At 41.4% G+C, this 27,890-nt stretch overlaps 2 protein-coding genes across 5 annotated transcripts; both read left to right on the forward strand.

Annotated features, from left to right (window-relative positions):
- The first annotated feature begins 1,217 nt into the window (after positions 1 to 1,217).
- c6h19orf53 (chromosome 6 C19orf53 homolog) lies at positions 1,218 to 4,203 on the forward strand. The gene is made up of 3 exons (XM_054778972.1): positions 1,218 to 1,366; positions 3,124 to 3,179; positions 3,346 to 4,203. The coding sequence occupies exons 1-3, from the start codon at positions 1,276 to 1,278 to the stop codon at positions 3,475 to 3,477; spliced, it is 279 nt and encodes a 92-aa protein (XP_054634947.1). The 5' UTR covers positions 1,218 to 1,275; the 3' UTR covers positions 3,478 to 4,203.
- Positions 3,406 to 27,496, forward strand: chrnb5a (cholinergic receptor, nicotinic, beta 5a). Of its 4 annotated transcripts, none has more exons than XM_054778969.1 (9): positions 3,491 to 3,551; positions 7,272 to 7,334; positions 13,563 to 13,708; positions 15,779 to 15,823; positions 16,201 to 16,310; positions 16,464 to 16,990; positions 19,258 to 19,739; positions 20,229 to 20,374; positions 23,428 to 27,496. In XM_054778969.1, exons 1-9 carry the CDS (start codon positions 3,521 to 3,523, stop codon positions 23,441 to 23,443), a joined length of 1,566 nt encoding a protein of 521 aa, XP_054634944.1. In that variant the 5' UTR covers positions 3,491 to 3,520; the 3' UTR covers positions 23,444 to 27,496. The 4 variants fall into 4 exon arrangements, with proteins under 4 accessions (XP_054634946.1, XP_054634944.1, XP_054634943.1 ...); XM_054778968.1 differs by lacking the exon at positions 3,491 to 3,551 and adding an exon at positions 6,354 to 7,082; XM_054778970.1 differs by lacking the exon at positions 3,491 to 3,551 and adding an exon at positions 6,354 to 7,082 and having other exon boundaries at positions 13,563 to 13,663.
- Positions 27,497 to 27,890: the final 394 nt, after the last annotated feature.

The following is a 27,890-nucleotide window of genomic DNA, read 5'->3' on the forward strand; positions in this document are numbered from 1 at the left end:
CTTCTTAATAATGTTCGTACATTTTTTATCTTGTAATGTCATAATATTATACCTTTTTTTTCCCAAACGTACGTACTTATTTTGTGTTGTTTCTCATATTACGATTTAAAAAAATAGTTTCTTTAATATTTTAACTCTATGCAACTAAAATATTATTTTTCCTCATAATATTATGCAATCGGCCACGCGCATGCACAAGGACTACGTCACTTCCTCCTTGAGCTAATTTTTACAACAGCGCTTCTGCGACGTCACGTTGTATGGTAGTTATTTTTTAAATGTGTGAACATAAATGGTCAATAACCATCCTTCATATATGTAATATGTTGGGAGGTTATTTTATAAGTGACTCTTGTTAAAATACTTGGCTAGCATGGGGATGTTTCTATCGTCTAATGCATGGGTCACCAGTGTTTTTTCTTGCGAGAGCTACTTTTGGAAAATGAAAATGGCCACGAGCTACTCATTTTTGTAGAAATGATTTTCATACCTTATTTCAACCCAAACAAATCAAATGTGCTTGTTTTACAAAAACATTCACAAAATGCTGGTATCCACAACTCACATTTTATGTTTCAGAATACATTTCTTTCTCATGTTCTCACATTATTAACTGAAAACCTGAATGAAAAGCAGGCCTGCGGGCGCCTCATGTGGTCGTGGGGGGCTACCTGGTGCCCGCGGGCACTGTGTTGTGACCCCTGGTCTAATGACATCCACCAAGACTGAGCTACGTAAAAACTTACGCAATGTAAGTAGCGCAGATGTAAACGTCATATCCTGTTACGTTTCACATACATAAATAGAATAAAACACATAAAATGCAGTTATATTTCAGTTTAAATAACCATGAGTAGAGTGCAATGATGGATTCATGTAGAGGAGTCAGCTTTTTCAGTTTTTTTCTAAACGGGGAAATACCAGCCATCCAAAAATAGTTTCTTTGCAAATGCTTTTGAGGTTTATTTTTTCAGTGGCGAAAAAAAAGTAAAATAATTTAGGAACAAAGAAAACAGGGCATATAAATTGTTCACACAATCAAAAGATTGATTATGTTGTTATTTCTCAAATTTCTATCTTAACGTTTTGGGGAGTGGAGGGGGAACGTTGCTGCCGTAAAATAGATCAACGGATTACACATGCCTAACATGTAACTGCCGAAAAAAATAGGCCAACCGGATGTAGACGCGTTTTGCACATGCGTAGAACCCAGTTGAACCGATTGCGTTCCGGGTACGAATTGCACAGTGACATGTTGTCTTCCGGTTAGCAAACATGGCGCAGGGTTCGCAGAAGTTTAAAGCTCAACGTCCTGGAGCCACGAAAAAACATCAACAGAACAAACAGAAGGGCCCAAAGAAAGGAGGTATGGATTTCATATTCTACCTTTTATCAATCGACAACAAAAAACGAATGCTCAAATAGTAACACGTGGCCCCGAAACGTAAGAGTAAAGATCCACTGTTAGCAAAATGTGCTACACAGGGTAGCCATAAAGTCCCTTTACAATAAAAAATAAATGTATGTGATATATTAATCACAAACGTAAAACCGACCCCAAAACAGATGGTTTTCGGATGATCGGGGATTGACCTGTAGGTGGTGCCGTACACTGCTTCGGAAACAGCAGATTAAAGTGATCATGGATCAGTAGGTTGTTTTCAGACACAAGAGAAGAGTGTCTCTGCGAGAGATGACCTGCAGATGTCAGGCCTCGTTTTGTGCCATGTCTGAAGTCATTTGTGAGCTACAGGCACAAATGTGTGCTGTAACAGAGTTATATGTATTTTTTGCTGGCATGCTTTTATTTCGAAGACCGGACTTTAGCGGATATGAATTGGCCCGAGTGTTGCCGAAAGGAGCCGTTGTTGTGGTGAGTTGCGAATGAATAAATCGTTTAATTCACATTCATGAAAAGAATATTCAATGTCCAGATGTTACACATACCGTGTATGTACAGTATTGCAGTTACCCTGTGTGTTTGTGATATCGAACATTTGTATAGCGCATATCGGAGGGATGTTGGTGTGACGTCATCGCCGTGCGCCGCCAGTCAAGCGTGTGCTTGAGCTCACTGATCTAAAAAAAAGACTGGATCGAGCTTCTATTGTTTTATTTTTGAAGCCAATGGAAATTTGCGGCGGCCATCTTGGTGAGACCACTTTGCTGTGAGACAACAGTATGGCAACGCACTGGTAAAACTTCGATTGATCGTATAGCCACCAAAATCAACTGCTAAAGGTTATAACTACTCAGATTTATACACTTTTGTGTCATTTATCAAGCTAGTAAGATGTATTTTAGCTTCGAGACGGACGAAAAATTGGCTGTGTGGCAGCCTGCAAACATTGTTTACGTACGGAATTTAAAGTCTATCTTTGTCTAATTATTTTCCTACGGTAAACCATTATTATTTTTTTTCTCAGGATAAGGTTAAGGCAGGAAGAAAGCAGAAATTTTGTCACATGTCTTCTACCTTTGCGTGAATCATGTGTGGTATCAGAATTAAAGTAACTTGGTAGTTGTGGTAGCTTTTAAAAAAGCTGTTTTTTGGTACAAAAAGACATTAGATAAGTGCAAATACTCAAAGCCTACTGTAAAAAACTGCATAGAAATAATTTTATCATTGATTGCTAGGCTAGGCACCAAAAAAAGGCCTAGTTGTTACAGGAAGGTGTAACTAGAAAATTCTTGCAAAACCACCCATCAAAGTTCATACTTTAACTTTTGGTTACATTTCGAGAACTTTTCAAAGCAAAGCCGTTCAAGTAGTGGCACATATATCAGGTCAAAAAAAGGTGCCAAGTAAAAGTACTTACGAGTGGAAGGTTCTTGGGAAGTGCTTTTTAAGTTGTGTTTCCTCATCCTCGCTTCCTTCACTGGCACTCCTGATGTTTTTGATGATTTTTCACTAATTCTGCGTTCGTATACCAGCACAATCACAAAGCTGTGGCGCGTAAGGTGGTCTCACCAAGATGGCGGCGATCGAAAAAATGTGGCTTCAAATTTTGGCGCGTGAAAACAATAAGTTGCTCGATCCAGTCTTTTTTTAGATCAGTGCTTGATCTGTGTTCAGTTGTTTCTTCAAAAACAAACCTGTAATTGTTTGAAATTGTCTTAAAGGGAGGATTATCGCACCCAAGAAGGTTCAAGTAATTCAACAACAGAAGTTAAAGAAGGTAAGATGTTTGTGTGTGAGACAAAAAAGTACGCCAAAAAGTAAGTGTATTTGGTTATTAAGTGCTTAAAAAGACAGGCCAGACAGAAAACATACTTTACTACAAGGAAAAATGAAAACCAGCACTTTGAAGCTACTCACCAGGCTAACACCCCCCACCCCCAAAGGGCCTGGAAGTCGCCATCAGAAACAAGATTGAGCAGGACGTGACCCAGAAGGCGAGCTCATCCCTCCACAAGCCGCTGAGCGTGGTCAAAGGTTCTGAGGGCAAAGGAAAGGCAGGAAGCAGCTCCAAATAAGTGTCGAGGTGCTACAACACACCTCAGTGTGGAAGTACAATGGATGAACACTGTACGACTTCCAAGCCGTCAAGGTTGGTAAGCTTCGTCTTAACAGTGAGCATCCATAAGTTTGTGTTTGTTTTCTTCAGCTGTAAAAACATTGACTCCTGTGGACATTTGTTTTTGTAGTGTGCACAGACATGTCTACGCTCATTTAAGAAATGCTTTTTCCTCACGGATGGTTGAGTCTTCTTTGGTTGTTAGATTCCTTTAAATGGATTCTTGAAATGCTGAAAGAATGCTAGAAGTTGGAAAAAGGTGCAAAATATTATAACATTTGTAGTAACGGGGTTAAACGGTGTGATCAGTTTATTACTACGGTAAATATGCTTTTATTGCCATCTAGTGGTGAACATGAATCAAACACTGACCTGCAAGACAGCGCGTCACAAGACGTGTTCATTGTGGCAAGGAAATAAAGTACTTTTATTGAAAAAAAAAAAGCTGTTTATATGATTACTTTTTGAAAACTGTATGCCGAGCCTTACTTTTTTCAGACACACTTGATTTTCATTTGTTTTTAATATTATTTAACACTGTTTAGTTTTATTATTTAACCCATTTCATCAATCTACAGCATTATTATTAATCAGTAGAGCGTAAAATGATCATGGTCAGTATGCATTTATATACTGTATTGTGTGTGTGTATTTATGTATGTGTGTGTATATATATGTGTATATATATATATATATATATATATATATATATATATATATACACACACACACACACACACACACACACACACACACACAGTATAAATATCACTAATAATTACACACAAGTATGTTCGGTGGAACAAATAATCCTAATGTTCCACTTTTACGGGCCACACATTGAAGCTCATGCACTGGAAATGTCATATTTGGTTATAAAGTCATATTCTTTCACATCACACACAATGCTATTTTGGATTTGAACTCCGCCTGCTCTCCTCTTGACAGGGCATCGGCACTGATGATAAAGTATGATTTCTTGTTTTTTTATTTATTGTTGCCGTCCACAATGAATGCTTTCTCACCCCTGAAGTGTAAATGGATTATTCATAAGTAAGTCAAACATCCACTGTGCGTTCATGTCTTCATTGCATCCATCAGCCAATAAGGTCCTTTCTCCTTTAAGAGCACAGACGCTGACATGAATCTCCTCTTTTACTAAAAATACGTCTGGACTTCTCATGCATGCAAGTATTATCTTATGGCTAAATGCATTACACATTCTGTACTGTATCAGCCTTTCATGAAAATCCCAATTTATTTGTAGAATTCCTAGGATGGTAATATAAATGAGTGAATAATTACATTAAAGGTCTTGATTAAAAGCATTAAAACATACACTGTAGATGCTATATGAACAGCATAAAATGAGTTTGGAGTGATATGAAATGTACTAGGCAGTTGGTATGTTTTCAAAACATTTATTTCAAGATTTAACATTTAATTTAGCATTTACATATTTTGATTCAACACCTTTTAACATTTATGGTTAGATGTAACTTTTGGATTTAGCGTTTCTATTTACATTTAATATTTATATTTAGATGTAACATTTAGCATTTATGAGACATTTAGATTTAACGGCCGCAAGGTGGTCTAGTGGTTAGCATGTTGGCCAACACAGTAACGGCTTGGAAATCGGAAAGGGTTCGATTCTCCCCTGGGCATTTCTGTGTGGAGTTTGCATGTTCTCCCCGTGTGCGTGTGGGTTTTCTCCGGGTACTCCGGCTTCCTCCCACATTCCAAAAACATGCATGTTAGGTTAATTGGTGACTCTAAATTGTCCATAGGTATGAATGTGAGTGTGAATGGTTGTTTGTCTATATGTGCCCTGCGATTGGCTGGCGACCAGTCCAGGGTGTACCCCGCCTGTCGCTCGAAGTCAGCTGGGATAGGCTCCAGCATGCCCCCGCGACCCTAATGAGGAAGAAGCGGTATAGAAAATGGATGGATGGATTTAGATTTAACATCTATTTTAAACAATGTTTAGATTTAATGTTTATAGTTATGTAATATTGAAATATTTTGATTAACATTTATATTTACATATAACATTTAGGTTTAACATTTGTCTAGATTTAACATTTGGATGTATCATTTATATGCAACATATTTAGATTTAACATCTATTTTTAACATTTGTTTAGATTCATGTAATTTAGCATTTATATTCACATTTCAATTTAAAATTTATTTTTTGCATTTATATATATTTAGATTTAACATTTATGTTTAGATTTAACATTGGCATTTATATTTACATTTAAGTTATATTTCAATTTATCATTTATATATCTTTGAATTAACATCTAACTCTAGTTTAGATTTAACATTTAATTTAGCATTTACATTTACATTATATTTCGACTTAACATTTATATTTAGTATTTATATAACATTTAGATTTAACATTTGTTTAGGTGTAACATTTGGATTTAGCATTTTTATATAATATTTTGATTTAACATTTATTTTAAACAATAAATTGAACGTTTATATTTACATGCAATATTTAAATATTTCAATTAACATTTACATTTAGCGAGGGAAAGGCTTCTTGAGACGTCATCTGTACTTCTGTGAAGAAGGTGTCGGACGTTTCGCTCCTCATCCGAAGAGCTTCGTCAGCGAACTAACAAGTGTTGGTAGCCTAGGCCTTAAATACAGTAAGAGTGGGCGGAATTGGTGTGCCAACGCCCTCCTCCTACTACTGCTGCTCCCAGTCTTAGTGTAAGGAACCAATAGGAGGAGGGCGTTGGCACACCAATTCCGCCCACTCTTACTGTATTTAAGGCCTAGTCTACCAGCACTTGTTAGTTCACTGATGAAGCTTTTCGGGTGAGGAGCGAAACAAAACGTCCAACACCTTCTTCACAGAAGTACAGATGACGTCTCAAGAAGCCTTTCCCTCATTGGACAACTCCTGTACGACTGAGAGCCTACACAGACATATAACATTTAGGTTTAACATTTAGGTCTGGATTTAACATTTGGATTTAGCATTTATATGCAACATATTTAGATTGAACATCCATTTTAACATTTGTTTAGATCATTTAATTTAGCATTAATATTTACATTTCAATTTAACTTTTTTTTAGCATTTATATGTAATATTTAGATTTAACATATTTGTAACATTTATGTTTAAGTTATATTTCAATTTACCATTTATATAACTTAGATTTTTAACATTTATGTTTAGATGTAACATTTGGATTTAGCATTTTTATATAACATTTAGATTTAACATTTGGATGTAGCAGTTAGATTTAGATTTCTACCTCAAATGTGAAGATGATGAGTTAAATGTGAGAGCAGTGGGCTAAATATTCAAAATATATCGGCTAAAAAAAAGTGAATTTGTGCATTGGGCACCCCATACAAAAGCAGCATGACGCCACGAGGCCAGATTATGACGTCACAGGTCTCAGTGCTCACACACGCGCACACACACACTTCTCCCCGACCCCCCCTCCGTTTCTTTCTCCATGGGAGCTCCGTTCTCCGGATCCTTGAGGACTTTAAACTTGAAGATGAAGACGATGGACAACAAGATTGCAGGTGAGCCAAATGAATCGAAAAAGACCGTATTCAGCATGAATTTGATCGTCCCTTTTTGCCTCAAACAAGTTTATCGTCCGCATTTATTCCAGCAACAAACAACTGGAGTTGAAAGTTGATCAAGTACTTTAACGACAAGCAATATGGAATTTGACCTTTATGTACTTTTTTGCATTTCTTTCCCTCAAGTTCTACCAACGGTGAGGACGATCATCAACACTCTCCTCCTGCTCTTCACCCTCTGTCTCACACGTAAGTTGCCTTCTTTTCCTTCTAGACAAACTTTATATGTGGAATATCTGTAAATTATATTCACATGATTCACCATCGGTGACGTGCAGGTGTCATGACTGTGGCGATACGAGGGTTATGAGATTGATGAGATAGATGAGAGATTTTAACAAAGAGACCGACAACGCCACTTTGGAATGACACGCAAGGAAATGATTATCCAATTTAAGTTACCACATGGAAGGGATTGAAATATTTATCCAATTCGAAAAAAATTCACACTCTGACATCAACTCCACATTAAAAGCAAGAAGTGATAGAATCAAAAGATGATATCGTTACACTAAATCAGAATTAATAAGTACAACGAAAACAATGACTAAATTAACTAAAAACAGCGGGACCTTGGCGCCGCTCCCCCCCCCCCCCCACCACCCCACCCCACCCCACACACACACACACACACCTTCCCGGGGTAAACTTGGCCACCAAAGGCCAAAACGGTTAAAAAGAGCGAACACGGTAAGTATTAAAAACACAAACCTTGGCAACAAAAAAAGGGCAACGCATTAAGTGTCCTTAAGGCAAGCAGCAGCCGGTCGTTACCATGCACGTGGCGTCATGAGCGTGGGCACAGATGGAGGTGGAGGTGGAGGTGGAGGTGGGGTGGGGGGCACCTGAATTACACACCCAGTCCCAGCTCCGCATCCGTGACGTCTCCGTGTCGGAAAGGGGAAAATCAGGCACCGCACACTCTAATGGCGAAACTGTCTGTCGACGTAAAGAAATGACGCAGTTTGGACGCCGCAAACAGCTGGGACCACACACCTGTGAGACAGCCTCAAGCCAACAACCCACTTTGCAATAACAGGAACTCTATAGCAGCAGGGCCACATTATAAATACCTATACTTTCTAACGGTAACTACCATATAGATACCTACCTTTATTTCCTGGGGAACCGGCTTGCACGAGGTGACCACAAAGGGGTCAACCACAAAGGTCTTTTGCAGCAAGCAAAAGACCCGGGACGATAACACGGCCCCTTTTTATAGCGTGCCCTCTAGTGGCGATTGGCTAACAATCACAGCGGCAACACGCTATTAGGTTGGATGACCAAGTCCATCCTGCCACATGACGAAAAAAAACATACAAATAATAACATGAAATCAATATGAAAATGTGTATATTGAGCTGTATTAGAAATTTATTTTCTGATGATTATAATAATTTTTTTGATTAAAAATTGCTGAATTTGCACATTTCCTGATCAAATACAAGGCAGAAACCAAAGATGAGGCTGCCGCCAGCATCTCTTCTTGGCCTAATGCCCGAGCCCTGCCCACCATCTGAGTGCACCGAGTGAGTACATTGAGTTGGAGCATGTCGCCAATCATTGGCCCCGCCAGAAATTCTGGGCCCCATGAAAAAAAAATCACATTGCACCCCCCTGGGCAGCTGTGGTCACCCTACTTCTCTAGGATTTAAAGGGTCCCTGACAGGATTCATCAACTTTCTTTAAATATGTTATATATTGTTTGCAATTATGTTCCATTTTTGAAAGGCAATGGTAAATTTGCAAAAATGACATTTATAGTTCATGGCGCTAGCCATGACGACGGGCTAGCTCTCTTCTGGAAGTGACGCCATCGGAGTACTACCACTCACCCACACAAACACAGCGGTGTACGAGACAGAGGATGTTTACAGTGATTATAGCCAAAATTTGAGTGATGTTTCAATAGTTTGTGAGAAGAAAAGAAGGGAGAAATATTTGTAGATGAAATAGAGAACTTGCAGAACCTGGACTTAAGCCATGAGATGAACATTGGTCAGCTTCAAAACACAGAATGGTAAGTCTAAATTACTCTGGAGTAATTTACACCATCCCCATTGGATTTAGGTGAGGGGAACACGCAGGATGGTCCAAGAGAGTGAGCTTATTCCTCTGGAAGAAGTCCTTTGTGAAGTGCAGCGTTGTCGTGTTGAAAAAGCCAGTCATTACCACACAAACGAGGACCTTCAGTCATGAGGGATGCCCCCTGCAGCATCTCCACAAAGCCGGCTGCCGTTTGACGCCCGTGCACAACCTGAAGCTCTATTGTTCCATTGAAGATTCATGACAGCGCCCCCTCCACTGTGACATGTGGAAAACATCTCAGGTGGGATCTCCTCGTCATGCCAGTAACGTTGGAAGCCATCAGGACCGTCAAGGGAGAATAAAACTTTCTTCCACCTTTCAATGTCCCATGTTTGGTGCTCTCCTGCTAATTCCAAACCTTGAAAGAGACAAGCTTTTTTTTAGGCAGATGGCGTCTGATGGTTCTTGGACTGCACTCGGCACCAGTAACAACCTTATTTTGGGCCGAGGATGGTCCCGTGTTTTGACGGACAGCCAATGGGATCCTCCGGCTCTACCACTTGACTTTTATGTTCCTTTTATGAGCCTCAGGATGTTAGAAGAAGTTTGAAATGACCGTCTTATTGCGTCCAACCTCAGCAGCTGCGAGAGGCCTTGCTTATGCAGCTCAACAATCCCACCACGTTCAAAGAGAGAAAGCTTTTTTGCCTTTGCCATCAAGAGATCATGACAGTGTGAATATCCATCCATCCATTTTCTTCTGCTTATCCTGGTCCGGGTCGCGGGGCCAGCAGTCTCACTAGGGAAGTCCAGACTTCCCAGTTCCACCAGGAGGACACCAAGGCTTTCCCAGGCCAGCTGTGAGACATCATCCCTCCAGTGTGTCCTAGGTCTGCCCTGGGGCCTTGTCCCGGCCGGGCATGTCCGGAACACTTCACCAGGGAGGCGTCCAGGAGGCATCCGGACTAGAGCCACCTCAACTGGTTTCTTCATGTGAAGGATCAGCGGCTGTACTCTGAGCCCCTCCCGGATGACTGAGCTCCTCGCCCTATCCCTTTTTTTTAGTTCCCGGACCACCGATGAATGGCAAAAATATGCAAGTAACTGATACGCCCATAAAAATGTTTATTTTTGACACACAGGGCTGCCCCCTCAACCCTCCTGCCGATTTTTAGATCAACATTTGCAGTAAAAGTGACTTGAAATTATTCAATGAGATTCAGCTCTAGAACCCTCCGTCTCTCTCTCTCTCGCTCTTCAATTGCCATTGTTCACTCGCAACACAACCCAGGTATAAGCCCTAAATGTGCCTCACACACTTATTAAACAGATTTAAAGTATAAAATGTATAACTACTCACCACTAATGAATAATCCTGTAAGATGGAATCGGTGTCACAGCTCACAACTGTGGTGCGTTCAGGGACTGTCGAACAACGTGCGAAATACATGCTGAACATTTGACCTGTATTATCACGTATTTATAAATGATCACCCACTTAGGGTCAATGAGATGCGTTTTCTGAGTTAAAAAATGATTAACATTTATTTTTTTATTTACCAGAAATCAGAATTTGCAGGGCCATGAATGAAGCACTGCGAATACATACAAATACACGGACGTTGCTGTATGTGGTGTCCATTCACTTCAAATATGTCCTAATAGCTGGCATATATACTGTATATATAAATATCTCTAGCTAGAGGCAGATGGCTGCTTTCAATAATTCACTGATGGTCCTTTTAACCTAAAATCAAGGAAGCGGAAAGACGGTCGGAAAAGACTTGCTTTGTTTTCGAGAGAGCTCTCATTCTTCACCTACATATTCATCCGTTTTGCTTTTAAAAGTGTCGTGTTTTGAAAGTGTTCTCCAGACAAAGACACAAATCAGAGGCATCGGCTTTCAAATCTGCTGGGCAAAAACAACTCCACTCTGGACAAACATGACGTATGACAGAAAATCAAGTCGAGCATTTTTCTCTACGGCATCCATCAGGGCAGAGATACCTTAAATGATTCAAACGATGGAATCCGTGCTGGTGTCTTTCAACATGCTGTTGGAGACACAAATCAGTCTTGTCATTGAAGCCAAATGTAAGACCCTGCAAACGCAACCAATGATACTTTATCATCTGCATCTAATATTTAGAGAATTTGCAATCGCGATTGACCGGGCAAGCACCAAAGATCGACTGGTCGATCGCATAATACAGGTGCGACTCGGATTACGGCATAAATTAATTTAAAACTTAATTTTAGGAAGAATACACTGTCAGGGGTGTCCAAATTTTTTTTATTTTTTTTTCCATTGGCCCACAGCACATTCTAATAAATATAGTTTGACAAGAAAAAAATCAGCATTAATTTTACAAGAATGAAGTGAAAATATTATGAGAAAAAAGTTGTAATCCAACGACAAAGTGTGGTAATTTTACAAGAATAACCTAACGCAATATTTTGAGAAACAATAATGTCATTTTAATGTCAGTATATGTTGAAATATTGAAGAAAAAACATATAAAAAAAAAAAAGTTGTAATATTATGGAAAACAAACAAATCCAAATTTAATTGGAAGGGAAAAAGTTATAATATGTGAATACATTTAAAGTATTAAGTCATAATAAAAAACAGCAGTAAAAATGATAAAGTCAGCAGCAAAAAATCTACCGATTGGGACAAGTGCAGACGTGTCTAAACTTTTTCCACTGAGGGCTGCATATTTAAAAACCAAAGGATGTGGGGGCCATCATCTCATCTCAGCTTTGCGTTATCATTGACAACGTGTATTATATTAGTATGAACGTTTTAACTTTATTAGTCTTTTTTGCTGTTTTTTTTACATTTTTTTTTAACAAATATTTCAACTTTCTTATCGTACTTGACTTGACCTTATTCTTATAATATTTAGACTGCATGATTGTCATAACTTTTTCCCAACTAAATTTTCCAAAAATTGCAACTTTGTCTTTGTTTTGTTTCTCATATTTTGACTTTTTTTTCCCCTTTAACCGAGTAAAGTTCAGGCTGGTATCAACTGGTATGCAGCCTCCGCGTTGTTATTAACGGCTCTTCAACGGTTGGCACCTGTGATGCCTCCTCCAGCACAGGGGGGGCATGCAGGTGTTTCTATTTTACCCCAGGTGCACAGGTTAGGTGGGCTTGGGAGAACATCATTGATCCACTGGATTAGGAATTTGATCCTCTAGGGGTTCCACTGCCAGATGTCCTTCCAGGTGACACATTGCTCCGTCGCCTGCTCCCACTTCATTCAGGCACCTTGCTGCCTCATGGCCTCTGCTCTGCTGGTTCGCTCTTCCTCAACTGCAGCTCGCACCTCCTCCTGCACAAGTCCTTGCCTCTCCCTCATGCTGGCAGACTCGTACCGGGTTGATGTTATGCTCCCAAGTCCTGCCCTGCCTCGTGCCACTGTACCGAGGATGGTCTTGTGCTTCAGCCGAGTGTCAGCTTGCTGGACTGCCTCCGCTGCCCTCCACTTCCTCCCTGTCCTCGCCACAGTTCCTGCCCGGGAACCTCGTAAATGAGTAGAGGCCAGAGGATTCTTGGGAAGAGTCCATGTTGGTATTTCCAGGCCTTGAATGTTCCAGGGAGCCCAGACTTGTCCACTGTTCTCAACCAGCCCTATAAATCAGCAGTGGTTGCCTTCATGGAATCTCGGTCATTCAGGCTTCCCAAGGCTCTTCACTGGCTTCTCCATGACTGACGGGATCAGCTCTTCTCCTAGCCTGAAGCGGAATCTGTCTGTGACTCTTCCCCTTTTTAAGAACCACAGACCTGGACTTTCACTGGCTTCTGTGTGGATTTAAACAAATGTATAATAAATTTCATTCTTGTTTATTAAAAAACTGAAACTATATTGAGGCAGCGGCGTGATTTACAATGAAGACAAGCTAATATACAACAAAAGAACAACGTCAAAATCATATAAAATATGTGAAAATGGTATTTTAAAACACGAAAAAAACAAAACAAGTTTAATAATAAAACCATTAAAATAAATGATTAATTATTAGGAAATACTATAAGAGAGAAAACTTGAAATGACAGTTCACACGTCCGTTTACGATCGAACATCGTTTCTACTCACATTACCTCAAAGTATCCATATTTTGATTTGAGAATTGATTTTAGAGCATGAGCAGCTGGTATGGGAAGTATCGATGTATCAATATCATAAATAGGGAGATTCACACGTAAACATTTACAACTGAAGAAGCCTTTCAGATTCAAGGTGGAGCAACGCCAATAAACCAGAAGCGAACATGTCTCCATTTGTGGAACAGCGGTTTTCTTGTGACTAATCATGCACAGCATGACAGTTTTGTCACTTGAATTAAAATGTGTTTTCTTTCTGTCTCGTGACTTTCCAGGAAGCAGAGCAGAGAGCGCAGAGGAGCGGCTAGTCAACGACTTGTTAGGCCCGCAACGCTACAACAAACTGATCAGACCGGCTGTCAATAAGAGCCAGCAGGTCACCATCTCTATTCGAGTGTCACTGTCTCAGCTTATCAGTGTCGTGAGTATCCTCATCCTCGCCCTTGTTAGTTTAAAAGAGGGAGGAGGCCATGGCTCAGTATGCTTGTACCATCATTTTATGAAGCTCAGATGTACAGTGTTCCCTCGCTATAATGCGGTTCACTTTACGCGGCCGTGCTATTACACCGATTTTTTTTTTTGTGCAGTTTTTTTACTGCATTGTTTTTTTTTGTGCAGTTTTTTACAGTGTATGAACGCATTTTGTTCTGCATCCTGATTCGTTAAGGGACAACCCGTATTGTCTTCTGCGTTCCCGATTGGCTAAGGGACTGTAGACCATCAATCAATCTCCTTCATGCCAGGTGTCCTGTACAGTACAGAATGTGTTCAGCTTGCCTGATTTACATAACTGTTCGATCGCTAGCAGTGTGGCTCTTTAGTGCCGTATGTTTGCAAGTTTTCTCCCCGACAAAACTCACGACGTCGACTAAACGCTCTGCACCGACAAAGGCACCTGCAGTTGCACCCAAAAGGCAGAGGAAGATGCGCAAAAAGTTTGAATTCTGGACATGCTGAAGGAAGGGAGAACCTACGCAGCTTTAGGGTGCCATTACGGAATAAATGAATCTTCAGTGCGTACCAATGGAAGGACGACAGTAGCAGTACATTTTAACAGGGATGCCAAAAAGGCTTTAACTTTCCGCAACGAGACCACAGAGAAGCCGCCTCTGCAGATGCCGGGGCAGAGACATACGTGAACAAATTTAAAGCCATCATGGAGGAAGGGGGATATAAGCCTGAAGACGTTTTCAATATGAATATTTTGGAAAGACTACATCGCTGATTCAGCCCATGGACCAAGGCCCTCTATATGCACAACAGATATATTTTCTCATGTCTGAGAAAAGTGTATAAAGTGTGTGGTAAGGGGTTTTACAGCCGTAGAACGTCTATAATAAACGAAAAAACATATCCTGTAAAGGAAAAAAAACATCCTGTCAACAAAATCGCATGCACTGTGAACAAAAAAGCATATAATAAATGAAAAAACATATCCTGTAAACAGAAAAATATGTAATGATTAAAAGAACGTATATAAAAAAAATGAAAAAACCCCAACCTCTACTACACGGATTTCACTTAACACTGGTATTTTTTGGAACCCAACCCCCGCGTAAGATGAGGGAACACTGTATATGAAAATGTAAACAGTTGAACGTCAATAAAGCCAAATCACTGTGTCAGAATCAGAATCAGAGTATGTTTTATTGTGCCAGCAATTGAGTCAGATTTGGGTTATTTTGGGTAAAGTCATGCATCACGCAGGCAGAATCCAAGCATTTTGCTTAAAGGGTTCCTGACGTGATTCATCAACTTTGCTTAAATGTGTTATATACTGTATTTATTTCACATTTCATCGCCGTTGCAGTAAACCCCACAGTATTTTGACGTCTTTCTTTTTGTCTTTTTTTCCTGTGTACCCGCGGAATAGCATCCTTTTTCAAAAGTCGTTTGTACCGTACTTTCAAGCCAAATGCTTCTTGTAAAGGTGTTCCTTCATAGCAGTCATCAGTGAAATGATCACTGCAAAGAACAGAACTCGAGGTGGGCGTCCATCTGTGTATCATTCTCTGCACTTCCTTCATTTTTGTCTTAAACCTTCCTCTTTTGGAAGGAAACAAACTTACAGCATCACTGGGATACTGTGAACATCCAGAAGCAAGACAACGTTCTGGCATGACTACAATCTTGATGAAAAATATACGGAACCGAGTCGTCTTGTTTTGCTTCTCAAAATTCCACGACATCCTCTGATCAGCTCCTTTCTAATCTTGTCTACCCCCCTCACCCCCAAGGAAAAATCCACGCATGTTCAACTCAGCCTCCTGTCTGTTGGTCAGACCAAACATCAGGGCTGGCCACACTACCGTCCTGTAAACCTTTCGCTGATGCGCTTTTGTGAAAAAGGACTCCTTTTGACATCCTTCCACTCCACCCTGCCTCCTCCCGCCCTCACTTCTCCACCTCTTTGCAATGCTCTCCTTTGCTCTGAACGCTTGACCCCAAGAACTTAACACTCCGCCTTCCTCACCTCTCTGTTCTCTTGCAGAACGAGCGAGAACAGATCATGACGACCAACTTGTGGCTGTCTCAGGTAAATGATAAAGTCAAGGGAAAAGGTTTTTTGAGAATAATGACAGGTACACTTTCATAAAAACTTGCTTTCACTGAGACAAATGAAGACAACCTGAACAGACGCTTTCTAGAGGAAAACGTCTGACAGCTGATGCTGGAATGTTGGGTAATACAGGAAACAACATATGCGAGGGGAAGGGGTGATCTCCTGTGAGGGATAGAGACGGCGAAGGTCAGACTCGCATGCCCAGACACCCAAGGCTATTTGAACCAGGAATCAAGCATATGGAGGACGTCTACAAAAAAGATTCTGTTGGAGCATACCACCTATTGTGTTCTAATAGATAGCCACTGTGCTTGAGTGTAGTTTTATTGGACTTTCCTGTCTTTCCACAGGAGTGGAATGACTACAGGCTGAGGTGGGACCCAGAGAAGTACGAAGGCATCAAGAAACTTCGAATACCATCCAAACTCCTCTGGCTTCCTGACATTGTGCTCTACAACAAGTGAGTGCAAGGACTGACCTTGATATTTATCTCTCGGGAGAACATTATCGTGTTGGATTCATGCTGTTTCTCCAGTTGTCTCGCCAAACGTGATTGTTTAGTTGGAGGATGACGATCTCTAATCTGATGTGTCTCCCCAACATGCGGTCACAGTGCTGACGGCGTGTATGAAGTCTCCTTCTACTGCAACACGGTGGTCTCCAGCACGGGGGACATCGTTTGGCTTCCTCCGGCCATCTACAAATCAGCCTGCGCCATTGAAGTGCAGAACTTCCCCTTCGACCAGCAGAACTGCACCCTCAAGTTCCGCTCCTGGACGTACGATCACACAGAAGTCGACCTGATTCTCACCAGCGACTTTGCCAGCCGTGACGACTTCACGCCAAGCGGCGAGTGGGATATCGTCTCACTTCCCGGACGCAAAAACGAGGACCCGAATGACATCACTTACCTGGACATCACCTATGACTTTGTTATCAAGAGGAAGCCGCTGTTTTACACCATTAATCTCATCATCCCCTGTGTGCTGATCACCTCTCTGGCTATCTTGGTGTTCTACCTGCCATCGGACTGCGGCGAGAAGATGACGTTGTGTATCTCAGTCCTGCTGGCGCTCACTGTCTTCCTGCTGCTTATTTCCAAGATTGTGCCGCCCACCTCCCTAGCAGTACCCCTCATTGGTGAGTTGCATCTATCTTTAATTAGAAAACCACAATTAAGGATTATAGTCATGTGAAAAAGCCAACTAGCAAGAAATCCACAAAGAAAATAACATTTCGAAACATAAATCAAGCCCATGTGAGTATTTTTAAATTATTTTTTCTGCTTGAAAGAGTCCAGTAATCTCACCATAAGCGGATTAATTATTTCTGATGAGCAGCATAGGAAAACAACATCTATCGCCATGTTCCAGCATTTACCTTTTCATTTAAGATAATGCAAGGGCAGCTAAGAGGAAAGGCTGGGGTCAGGTTAACAGGGTCCCACTGCAGTCGCCTCAAAACGTGCTGCAAAAATACTAGCAGAGTCCAGGAAAATAACTTGATGGCTGCTTTATGTGCTCCCCAAGGTGAGATATGGTGGAAAAATGTTAAAATGTCCAAAATCCTGACAAAGACAAAAAAAAGCATTGACAAATACATTTACCAAGATGACACAAAACAAAAAAAAATACATTTAATTGACATTTTCATTTATTGTTAGTCAATGACGTGCAGTGAGGTTCATGGCTGGTGAGGCACTGACTACACAGGTCAAATCAAAAAATCAAATTGTTTTCAAATACTTGTCAGTCCCATTTATTTTTTTTTTATAAACTGAAAAAAAAATTCTGTTCTTCCGTGTTATTTGTACATGAAGCACATGCACACTAGCCTTCTCCAAGAAAGGTTGTGATACTTTGTTGTAAAAGTCTTGATCACCTTTTGGTGAGCCTGGATATATAATCCTCCATCTTGGCAGTCAAATTCATTCATTCATTCAGGAGAGCATAAAATATTTGACTTGCTGCTTTCCAGCTGGTGCTGTTGCTATTCAAAAAAACAAACAAAACCAAAAAACACTTTTTTTCCTCCCTATGGAAGGACGGCAGTGACGAGCACCATTCCAACAACAAAACCATTCATTCGGGACATGTGGGCTATCTATCTGGACTTTTCTAAAAACTCGCACCTTTTCCATAATTACATTTTTGACATTTTACCCATTGAAAATGAATGGACAATTTCAATGTGGTCCCCTATTGGTGGAAATTCATCATAAATGTAACATTACATGTAACATTCTGCTTATTTAGTGCACGGTTGCATGGCTCAGGTCGTAGAGCAGCCTTCTCCCAACCTGATGGTGGCTGGTTCGATCCTCGGTTGGTGAAGACATTTCAACACGTTTCTAGGAAATGTCATGTACTTATTATTCCGCCTCATTTTTTGTCCTCAAGTCCTCTCACATTTCTCAACCGGTTCAAACCAATCCAACTTCAAAATGCTCATTCAGGACGCGTTGGCTATCAGGGCTTTCGGAAAAATTCCCACTGTCATTTCATGTTTTCTGTGACATTGCCCCCACTGAAAATGAATGGCCAATTTACAGTATTTGGTGCCCCCTACCAGTGGAAAATCTGTTTACATTTTATATTACTGTAGCATTCCGTTTATTCTACAGGGTGACATGGTGGTACTGTAGATTAGGAGGTAGATAGTTTTTTGTTGTTTTTTTTTTCCCCCAACACGACGGTTGCTGGTTCGTGCCTCGATCTCACTGCGTTACGCCCCGGCTGGGGGAACGCTAGGGTTTAACACAAAGTGGAAGAGTTCCCAACTCCCTCTAGTCCCAAATTACCGCTGGAGCTAACCTTTTTTTTGCTGTACAATGAATTTATTTACAGGAAAAGAAAAAAGAAACAGCAGGTCTCTAACATAAAGTGTCTCCAAGTTCATATTGTTGTTGTTGTCACACGACTACCCAGCATGCCTTGCGGGCACTTGCAAACAACAGTTTAAGTTAGGTGTTATGTTTAGCGCTCACTTGTTGTTTATCACCCACTTAGTAGCAGTAGCTGATTTGTGAGATTTGCGTGAACTTGCTGTGGATGTGTGTTGTGTTTTTATTTCGTTGCACCGTGAGTAAGTATGTTGCATTGTTTGACGACCCCCTATATTCTGAAGGCCCCTCGGACAAATTATTTTAATCCAATGTGGCCCAACTGCACCCAACTGCGGTGCATGCACCGACCGCAGAACAAAGTACAAAATCTCAACGCATTGTCGGTGAAGCATAAAGATATAAACATGTAAAAAACTGTGGCCGTTTTTAACAGAGGTAAGAAAGAAAAATCTGCGGGATCTTGTGGGATGCTGACCCTCGTCTTCAGCAGTTACAGTACATGCGTACAAAACGGAGCTATTGACATACTTCTCGTGTTTACTGCTTGAATCTCTTCCTTTAGGTAAATACCTGATGTTCACCATGGTGCTGGTCACCTTCTCCATCGTGAGCAACGTTTGTGTCCTGAACGTTCATCACCGCTCTCCCTCCACTCACCATATGCCTGAATGGGTGAACCGCCTCTTCTTAGTCCAGCTCCCCACTTTTCTTCTCATGAGGCGTCCGGGCGCAGCTAACAAACTCAAGCGGACAAATGCGCAACGGAGGGCCGTCCGAAAAAATCCTCCCCAGACTGCGACGGATAAGCGACAGTTCCCAAACATAAAACTCGGTGGTGTTCGGACGGATTCAGACTCGTTCTATGTGAACGCGGACTGGGCCCACAAGTATTGCTGGAGGGTGGGAAACATCCCGGACGTGGGTGGTGGACGCTCAGACTTCCAGAGGCCTTTGGCCACTCAGTGGGATGCGGATCTGCAGGAAGCAGTGGAAGGAGTTCAATACATTGCTGAGCACATGAAGAGAGAAGATGATGATGAAGGGGTAAGGATGCGTTTCCTCAGGCTTGTGTCACCTACTGCTTACCTGGGACGGGCGATACTGCACATTTTGATATCGATTCGCTGATACCGATACTCTTTACTTGAAATGTCTCAAGATTCTTGAATCATTTTGTGGTTTTTGTTATTCATTTTGTTGATTGTGATTATAGTCAGAATAAAACACAATATTTTAAGAAAGATATATAACAATATATGATAACATCATATATGATTACGTTATGTTCCTTAAAATAGTTGTTGTGAATAAAAGAATATATTCCAAGGAACCATCTTACGGTTTCTTCATGAGGGCACGGAGACAGCAAATTTCCAGACTTGCACAAAGCTCCCATGCTTCATGAATATTCCAAAATCATAATTGCACATTAGCCTAGTGGATCATAAGCCGTTGTAAGCCCGCAGCCATGAATAAAACACATTTCAGCTTCAACACCCTCAAACATTCAAACGTCTTTGTGTTCTTTTTCAGGTCATAGAGGACTGGAAGTACGTCGCCATGGTCATAGACCGTCTGTTCCTCTGGATCTTCATCTTGGTGTGTGTGGTCGGAACACTGGGGCTCTTCATGCAGCCGCTCTTTCAAAGCTACAACACACCCACTGCTGATGACGCTGAGTAAGCAAAACACACAATGAAACACACTGAAACTAACTCTGAAACACACTGACTCACACCCTGAAAACACAGTGAAACACACCGAAAAAAACACACACACAATGAAACACAGCCTGAAACAGACTCTGAAAAAATCTGAAACACACCCCGAAACACACAGTGAACCGCACCCTGAAACACACTGAAACAAACTCTGAAGCACACAATAAAAATCACCCTGAAACACACACCCCGAAGCACACTGTGAAACTGACTCTGAAACACACTGAAACACACCTTGAAACACAGCCTGAAACACACAATGTAACACACCCTGAAACAGAATCTGAAACAACCCGAAACACACTCCGAAACACACTCTGAAACACACCCTGAAACACACCCTGAAACAGAATCTGAAACAACCTGAAACACACACTGAAACACACCCTGAAACAGAATCTGAAACAACCTGAAACACACTCCGAAACACACTCCGAAACACACCCTGAAACACACACTGAAACACACTGACTCACACCCACAAAACACACTGAAACAAACTCTGAAGCACACAATGGAACCCACAATGGAACGCACTGAAACCAACTCTGAAACACACCCCGAAACATACACTGAAATCCCCCCCCCCCCCCCCCCACAAAAAAAAAAAAACACTGTGAAACACGCCTTGAAACACACTGACTCACACTCTGAAAACTCAGTGAAACACACTGAAACCAACTCTGAACGACACAATGAAACACAGCCTGAAACACACTCCGAAACACACACTGAAACAAACTGAAACACATTGACTCACACCCAAAAAACACACTGAAACATTCTCTGAAACACACGCTGAAAAACACAATGGAACACACTGAAATCAACTCTGAAACACACAATGAAACACACCCTGAAACATACACTGATCCCCCCCGCCCGCACCCCCCTGTGAATCAGACCCTGAAACACACTGAAACAAAATCTGAAAACACAGTGAAACACACTGAAACAAGCAGTGAAACACACAATGAAACGCACCCTGACTCACTTTGAAACACACCCTGAAACACACAATGAAACACGCTGAAACAAACCTTAAACCAGGGCAGGGATAGAAAAATCTTTTCTTCCTCCCGAGTAGTCAGGTGATCCATTTATGCTTTGAAATATTGATTCCATCTACTTTACAGAGTGAGCAGTCTTCAGTAGAGCAGAAACAACCTTTATCCCCAACCTGTCTATCTTTATCTGCACAATTCATGCTGGTTGCATCTTTTACTCTTCTGCGGAATTTCACGACATCCCACGGCGGTGCACTTAGGACATGTGTGTCACTGGGCTACACAAACGAGTAAACACACACACAGAAGACAGTGTGTCCAGGATTGTAGCAATGTTGCCCATTCCTCAGTAAGGAAAATAGATACTGGCTGACCTGAAAGTCGCCAGATGACGACATCGTCATCGTCTCTCTATGGTTGTCATCGTTCAGTCGCGATGAAGGAAGCTAACAAGCTTATGGGTCACCGAGAGATGCGGTTGCTCTCAGGAAAACAGCCCCCCTCGTGTTTCGGCAGAGAATTTCACGTCACGAACTCAACCCCAACAAAGAGCGATGAAAGGATCAAGATGGCGTTGGAGGGGACGGCGTAGTGACCGCACAGAAACATCATCTGCACTTAAAGGGACCCCGACATGATTCACCAGCTTTGCTTAAATATGTTGTACGTTGTTTGTAATTATGTTGGACATTGTTTGATTTTTGAAAGCGAACGGTACATTTTGCAAAAATGACTTTTATAGTTCCTGGCGGCACCCGTCCCGAAGTGACGTCATCGGGGTGACACCTCCCACCTGAAGCAGAGTAAGCAAACGCTTCTCTAGGTAGATGGTGTAGAGGTGTCATTCACAAATAATTCACAATTCATTTCAATACAGTAAGATAATTACACATAATTCCTCAATAGTTGTGTACATAAGTAAGTAATATGTCCGTCAAAATAGCTAGCTAGCGTTCATTAGACACATACTTCATGTATTACGTCCAGTTAGCATTTGCTATCAAACATTACCCATATACAAGAAATGAAAATGATTATGCAAAAGGCAACGCAGCCGAAGTCGAGGCAGCATATTAAAAAGGTTTCAGCAGCAGGCATTTTTCTGGTTCATCATGAAATAATAGTTTAAGAAAGGGAAGAGTAGAAAAACACGCATTTCTATAGCGGAGTTCATGACCATCAAAACAACTGACTTTTTTTTTTTTTTTTTTTTTTTTTACATAAGTAGCCGCTACAAGTGAACGGATAACTTTTGTTGTTGATACATTCATCTTACCGCTAAGTTAGTTGATCGTAATCGGAATGATGAGGATGAAAGTTGCATCTCTTGTGTGTAGCTTGAGACGTGATGTTCTCCATTGCCGCGGGGGAGCAAGAGCGAATCAGGAGGGGAGCTTAATGTCAGCTGACATATACAAAGTGACGTTTATGCGAGCGACCCACACCACCTTCGTGATCGACCGGTAGCTCGCGGTCGACGTAACGGCCACCCCTGAATTACAGTAATCCCTCGTCTTTTGCAGTTAATTGGTTCCAGAATTGACCGTGATACGTTAATTAAGATAAGTGAAGTCGGGTTCCCTATTTATAAATCCAATACTTTTGTAGTTAAAACATAGAAAGCTTGTTCAAGACCTTCTGAATTGTTTTTTTTTTTTTTTTTTTACATTATTGGAGCCCTCTAGACAATAAATGACACCCCTATAGTCACCTTTACACTCCTATTACCCAATATAGTAGACACAAGAAGAAAAAAAATCTCACACAAGACTCACACATTTGTATTGGGAAAGTTCAGTGTTGTTCCTTTTTTTTTTTTTTTACTTCCTGTTTCTGTACAGTACTTCCTGTGGTGGCTATTGTCTCACCGATGTAACAGCACTGACACCTCGTGACCAGCGTGGAATACCACATATCATCACGTCGTCTTTGAACGCGTCTTCTGAATAAGGCCATTAGTAATGACGCCGACATACTGACCATGTTGTGTTCTCCTTTCTGAAGGTATGGGGATTTCTAGGACGCCAGAGTGGATACGGACTTTTGTAAAACTGAAACTGGGACGCCGTGTACCCAACTGCCGGTGCTCTCCCGAACCGGTTGCTGACTCGGCGTGTATGGCTTTGAGTTTGCCCAGACTTCACTGAAGCTTTACTCGTATCACTGACTGTTCGCACCATCTTGAATCTGTAGTCAGCTTTCACTTTCACCAAGTAGAGGCACAAAAAGGCAAGGTCGTATGAGGTTGAACAACAGCAACCATTTTAATGAAGTATGTTTGTTGTTGCACCACATGCCATATCATTGTACGCCGTTGTTTGGACTTTTTTTTTTCTTGCTCTGTTCCTAAAACACGTTATGTGTCAACATTGTCTCGTCTAACTCTTGAAGGAAACGCCTCTCTTTGAAAAATGGTGATGATGTCATGTCCTCGTGTTGTATCACTGCTCGGCGTGATGAAATAATGTTTGTAAAGCCCAAACGGAAACGTTACACAAACTGTCGCATCCTCCGTTTGCACCTTTTTGCTTTTGTTTTGCGGTTTTGTATTGCTGTGGTTTCATGCAAAGAGGGAACGCTCCGATCATACACGGCAGAGCTCGGGGAACGAAACATTGCAGTGGAAAAGCTAAAACGTTTGATTGCAAAGTGTAATATGTTGCTGGAAATAACTAAGAGCAATGACGGGAAATCGGTGGGAAACTGAGATATGTGGTATGGAAATGAAAAAAGATAATAATAACCTGTGAGGAAAGTACGTCACCAATGCCAATTCTGCAGCTTTGCAGGGTGAAAGATGACATTGAGGAAAATATTGCATTATCATGATATGCTATTTATTATTATTATTGTCATAATCTGTCATAACAACAGTTTATTTGGTCTCAAAAAATGTAGACAATAATATCATTAAGCATCCACTTGTGGGACAATAAACATTTCAAAACACACCTGCATGTTTTTGTGTCTCTGTTAAATAAAAAAGTGTGTTTGTCCTTATTCTCGTGGACCCAATGTCGCACATCACCTTGTCTCGTGAGTCGGTTGTCTTGTGACACTCCTAGTATTAAAAAAAAAAACAAACTCCAAAGGAGTCAGTGCCTCACCAGCCATTATTCGAGCGCTTTGAAGCACTTTCTCCTTGCGTTCAGCTCGCCGAGGCTGCAGATTCACGTGATCGTGTGTTGTTTGCCTGAATGAGGAGAGCTCTGCATCACGGTCTGGCTCCCTGTGCTGCTTGGCTTTCTGGAGGGTGCGCTCCTAAATAAGCAGAGTGCGTCAGACGCCCCTGCAGTTGTCCGTAAGACTCATTGTACTGTCTGCATGCCTGCAGGAGAAACAAACATGACCGCTCCCTCATAAACACTCCAGCAAACATGGACACAATCCAACCTCCATCTCTGTGGCCTGCTACCTTCCTCTTCTTTCTTCCCTCCATCACCGCTTCCACCCCACTTTAACGCTCTGTTGAGCAACAGGAAGTACAAATATGCTGCCGTTAAAGCCGGCTAGCTGTCCTTTTCCGTGCTACATGCCCAAATCGTTTCGGACAAGCTGTGCCAGATAACCAGCCTTGTTTTGCTTGTGTACCAGCTGCGGCTAGCAAAGAATGAGACGTAAATCATACTGTTCCCCTCCCGACGCCTGCGTCAGCCGTAACCACATTTGAAAAGACAACTAAAGTATGTCTCTGTCACAGTTTATCTCTCATCTCTCATCTGCCGCCACCTGCTCTCTTCAACCGTGCTCATCGCTCGTCTCATCGGGTACAATGCTTCTCACTTTCTACTGGCTTTCTATTGTTCTACTGCGCTTCTACTGTCTTTCTATTATGTGTCATTACAGTGGTACATTACATTATGACATTGATGTTGATCTAAATTGAAACTCACATGCATACAGTATATGTGCAAGGCAAAGCTTGTATGCATACTGTACATGTGTCACATAATAAGGAGTGGTTGTTGGTTCATTTCCATTGGAAAGCACATTTATGTATTGTTGAAAGGTGGCGGGATCATTGACACTTTTTGCAAAAATTAGAGGTAAACTCTGGAGGGCGCAAAAACCTTACGTTTTTGGGCGAAACAACCTGGAGTATAGAAAAAGAGAAAAAGGGGAAAGCTATTAGTTATCATGACATATCACACGTACACTGTTAAGGGGAATTACTACAGTTCTACGTTATATTAGGACTTTTACATGATGATTTAAACAAGAGTATTCATTTGCACATAGTGCAAGGCTGTTTTTCGTTTTTTGCCTGTATATATGCAGATAATAGAAAATAAGAACCGCTTGCTGGTATTGGATTGAAAATTGGGTTGGGTTTGAAATCACATTTACGTATGCGAGGTCGTCATAAGAGCATTCTATTGTACGCGGTGCTTCTGACAAACAACCAGGCCTAAGAAGATCACGGGGCCGAGCCACACGGACTAAGAATGCGTTGGGAAGAAGGCGTCCATCTCTGCATGAGGTGATCAAATCTGCATCGTGCTCGGCCTAAGAAGATCACGAGGCCTAGCGACAAGGACTAAAAAATGCGTTTGCCTTCTCCCATCGGAAGGATAAGGAAGAAGGCACCCGTCTTTGCATGAGGTGATCAAACCTGCATCGTGATTGGACTAAAGACGACCACACGGAAGGACATAGATCACCAACATGGATAAAAGCTGCAACAGGAAGAAAATCGGGGGTCAGACTTCTCTCCGCTAGCCTCACTAGGTGGGCTCCTTTGTCGTGAAGGTTGTTCTCGTCCTGGTGCTTGGTCTTGTCACCAAGTTGGACTGTAGGGAGGACAGTCTTTCTCTTGCTCAGCCACTACATTAAGGTTGTGCTGGGTCAAGTAGGAGACTCTTGAACCTCACGGTGACCATTCTGTCTGATCACTTCAGACCACTGGGCTCTGGCTGTGATCGCACGCATTTGAGAAGATAGCTACAATATCTGTGCTCGGTCCATCCCCAGGGGAGCTTATGTGAGGGCCAAGTAAATAATGTAAATATCGACTCCTTTGCTATCAAGTCATCGGGCACTAACACGTACAGTAGGTGTCACGAATGAGACTAGCTTCTGGTATAGCAAAGAATCTTCATTGGTTCTGAGCCGTTAGTCCCACACGGTGCTTATAAGGAGCGATTTTCCCTCTAATGCAGAACAACTAACATTTGATTGTTACTGTATTATCTCAAGCTCAGAAATAAAGTCGTTAAAGCTGCATAAATTCTCCAGAGACTTCTTCCATCACCAGAGACTGTGTTTCTGTTATGTTTTTACTGTCTTTCGATTGTTCTATTGCGTTTCTACTGTTTTTCTATCATGTTTATACTTATACTGTCTTTCTACTGTCTTTCTATTGTTCTACTGTCTTTCTATTATATTTATACTCTTTCTACTGTCTTTCTATTGCGTTTATACCAGCTTTCTACTGTCTTTGTATTATGTTTCTACTGTCTTTCTATTATGTTTAGATGTCCTGTGTGTTTCTACTGTCTTTGTATTATGTTTCTACTGTCTTTCTATTGTTCTACAGCGTTTGTATTGTTTTTCTATTATGTTTAGGTGTCCTGTGTGTTTCTACTGTCTTTCTATTATGTTTCTACTGCGTTTGTATTGTTTTTCTATTATGTTTAGGTGTCCTGTGTGTTTCTACTGTCTTTGTATTGTGGTTCGACTGTCATTCTATTATGTTTATACTCTTTCTGTCTTTTTATTGTAGTTCTATTGTGTTTCTACTGTCTTTCTGTTTATACACTTGTATGTACACTTGTGTCTCACACATGAAGTGTGGCATTTGGCTTTGCAATCATCTTTTTCCCTCCTAATTATTGCTCGGTTACTTTGCATGTTCAGGCTAGCTACAGCCTTGCCGATACGCCTGACTAACATTTCTGCTGGTAACTCGGAGCGTTACGTGACATCACCGAAATCCCCCTAAAAAAGAAATAAAATGTCCAAAAAAGGACTTCCTTTGTGAAGTGCAGTGTTGTCCTGTTGAGAAAGCCGGTCATTACCACACAGACGAGGGCCTTCAGTCACGAGGGATGTGCCCCATGCAACATCTCCACATAGCCGGCTGCCGTTTGACGCCCCCGCACAACCTGAATCTCCATTGCTCCATTGAAGGATCATGATGCCGTCCCCTCCGCTGTGCCGTGTGGAAAACATCTCAGGTGGGAAAAAGAATTGTTCAAATGAATGATGAAGGGCCCCAAATGAGTAAAACAGCGAAGAGCCATGATGACGTATGTAAACCTCCACACCTACCTAGTTCTGATTTGCATGGTCGTGTGTGTCTGAATACTAACCCAAATAAGAGACTTCTGTATACTGCTGACCTTTTTTATATAGCCTCGGCCCAAAATGGATGTCCCAGTTGGATTCCTGTACAGCATAAGAGCGTAAGTAAAGCTATTTGGGCTCCATGCACCAAAGCACATGACCGTCACCGTCCCAGAGGAGCT

This window comes from Dunckerocampus dactyliophorus, chromosome 6 (assembly GCF_027744805.1).
Source record: "Dunckerocampus dactyliophorus isolate RoL2022-P2 chromosome 6, RoL_Ddac_1.1, whole genome shotgun sequence".
NCBI classification, from domain to species: domain Eukaryota; kingdom Metazoa; phylum Chordata; class Actinopteri; order Syngnathiformes; family Syngnathidae; genus Dunckerocampus; species Dunckerocampus dactyliophorus.

What these genes read in the sequence shown, in the direction of transcription:
- c6h19orf53 (XM_054778972.1), top strand. Translation starts at nt 1,276, where the DNA reads ATGGCGCAGGGTTCGCAGAAGTTTAAAGCTCAACGTCCTGGAGCCACG. An exon ending in GAAGGGCCCAAAGAAAGGAG is followed by an intron (nt 1,367 to 3,123) that starts GTATGGATTTCA and finishes ATTGTCTTAAAG; the next exon opens with GGAGGATTATCGCACCCAAG. An exon ending in AACAACAGAAGTTAAAGAAG is followed by an intron (nt 3,180 to 3,345) that starts GTAAGATGTTTG and finishes CCACCCCCAAAG; the next exon opens with GGCCTGGAAGTCGCCATCAG.
- chrnb5a (XM_054778968.1), top strand. Translation starts at nt 7,010, where the DNA reads ATGGGAGCTCCGTTCTCCGGATCCTTGAGGACTTTAAACTTGAAGATG. An exon ending in GATGGACAACAAGATTGCAG is followed by an intron (nt 7,083 to 7,271) that starts GTGAGCCAAATG and finishes CTTTCCCTCAAG; the next exon opens with TTCTACCAACGGTGAGGACG. An exon ending in CCAACTTGTGGCTGTCTCAG is followed by an intron (nt 15,824 to 16,200) that starts GTAAATGATAAA and finishes GTCTTTCCACAG; the next exon opens with GAGTGGAATGACTACAGGCT.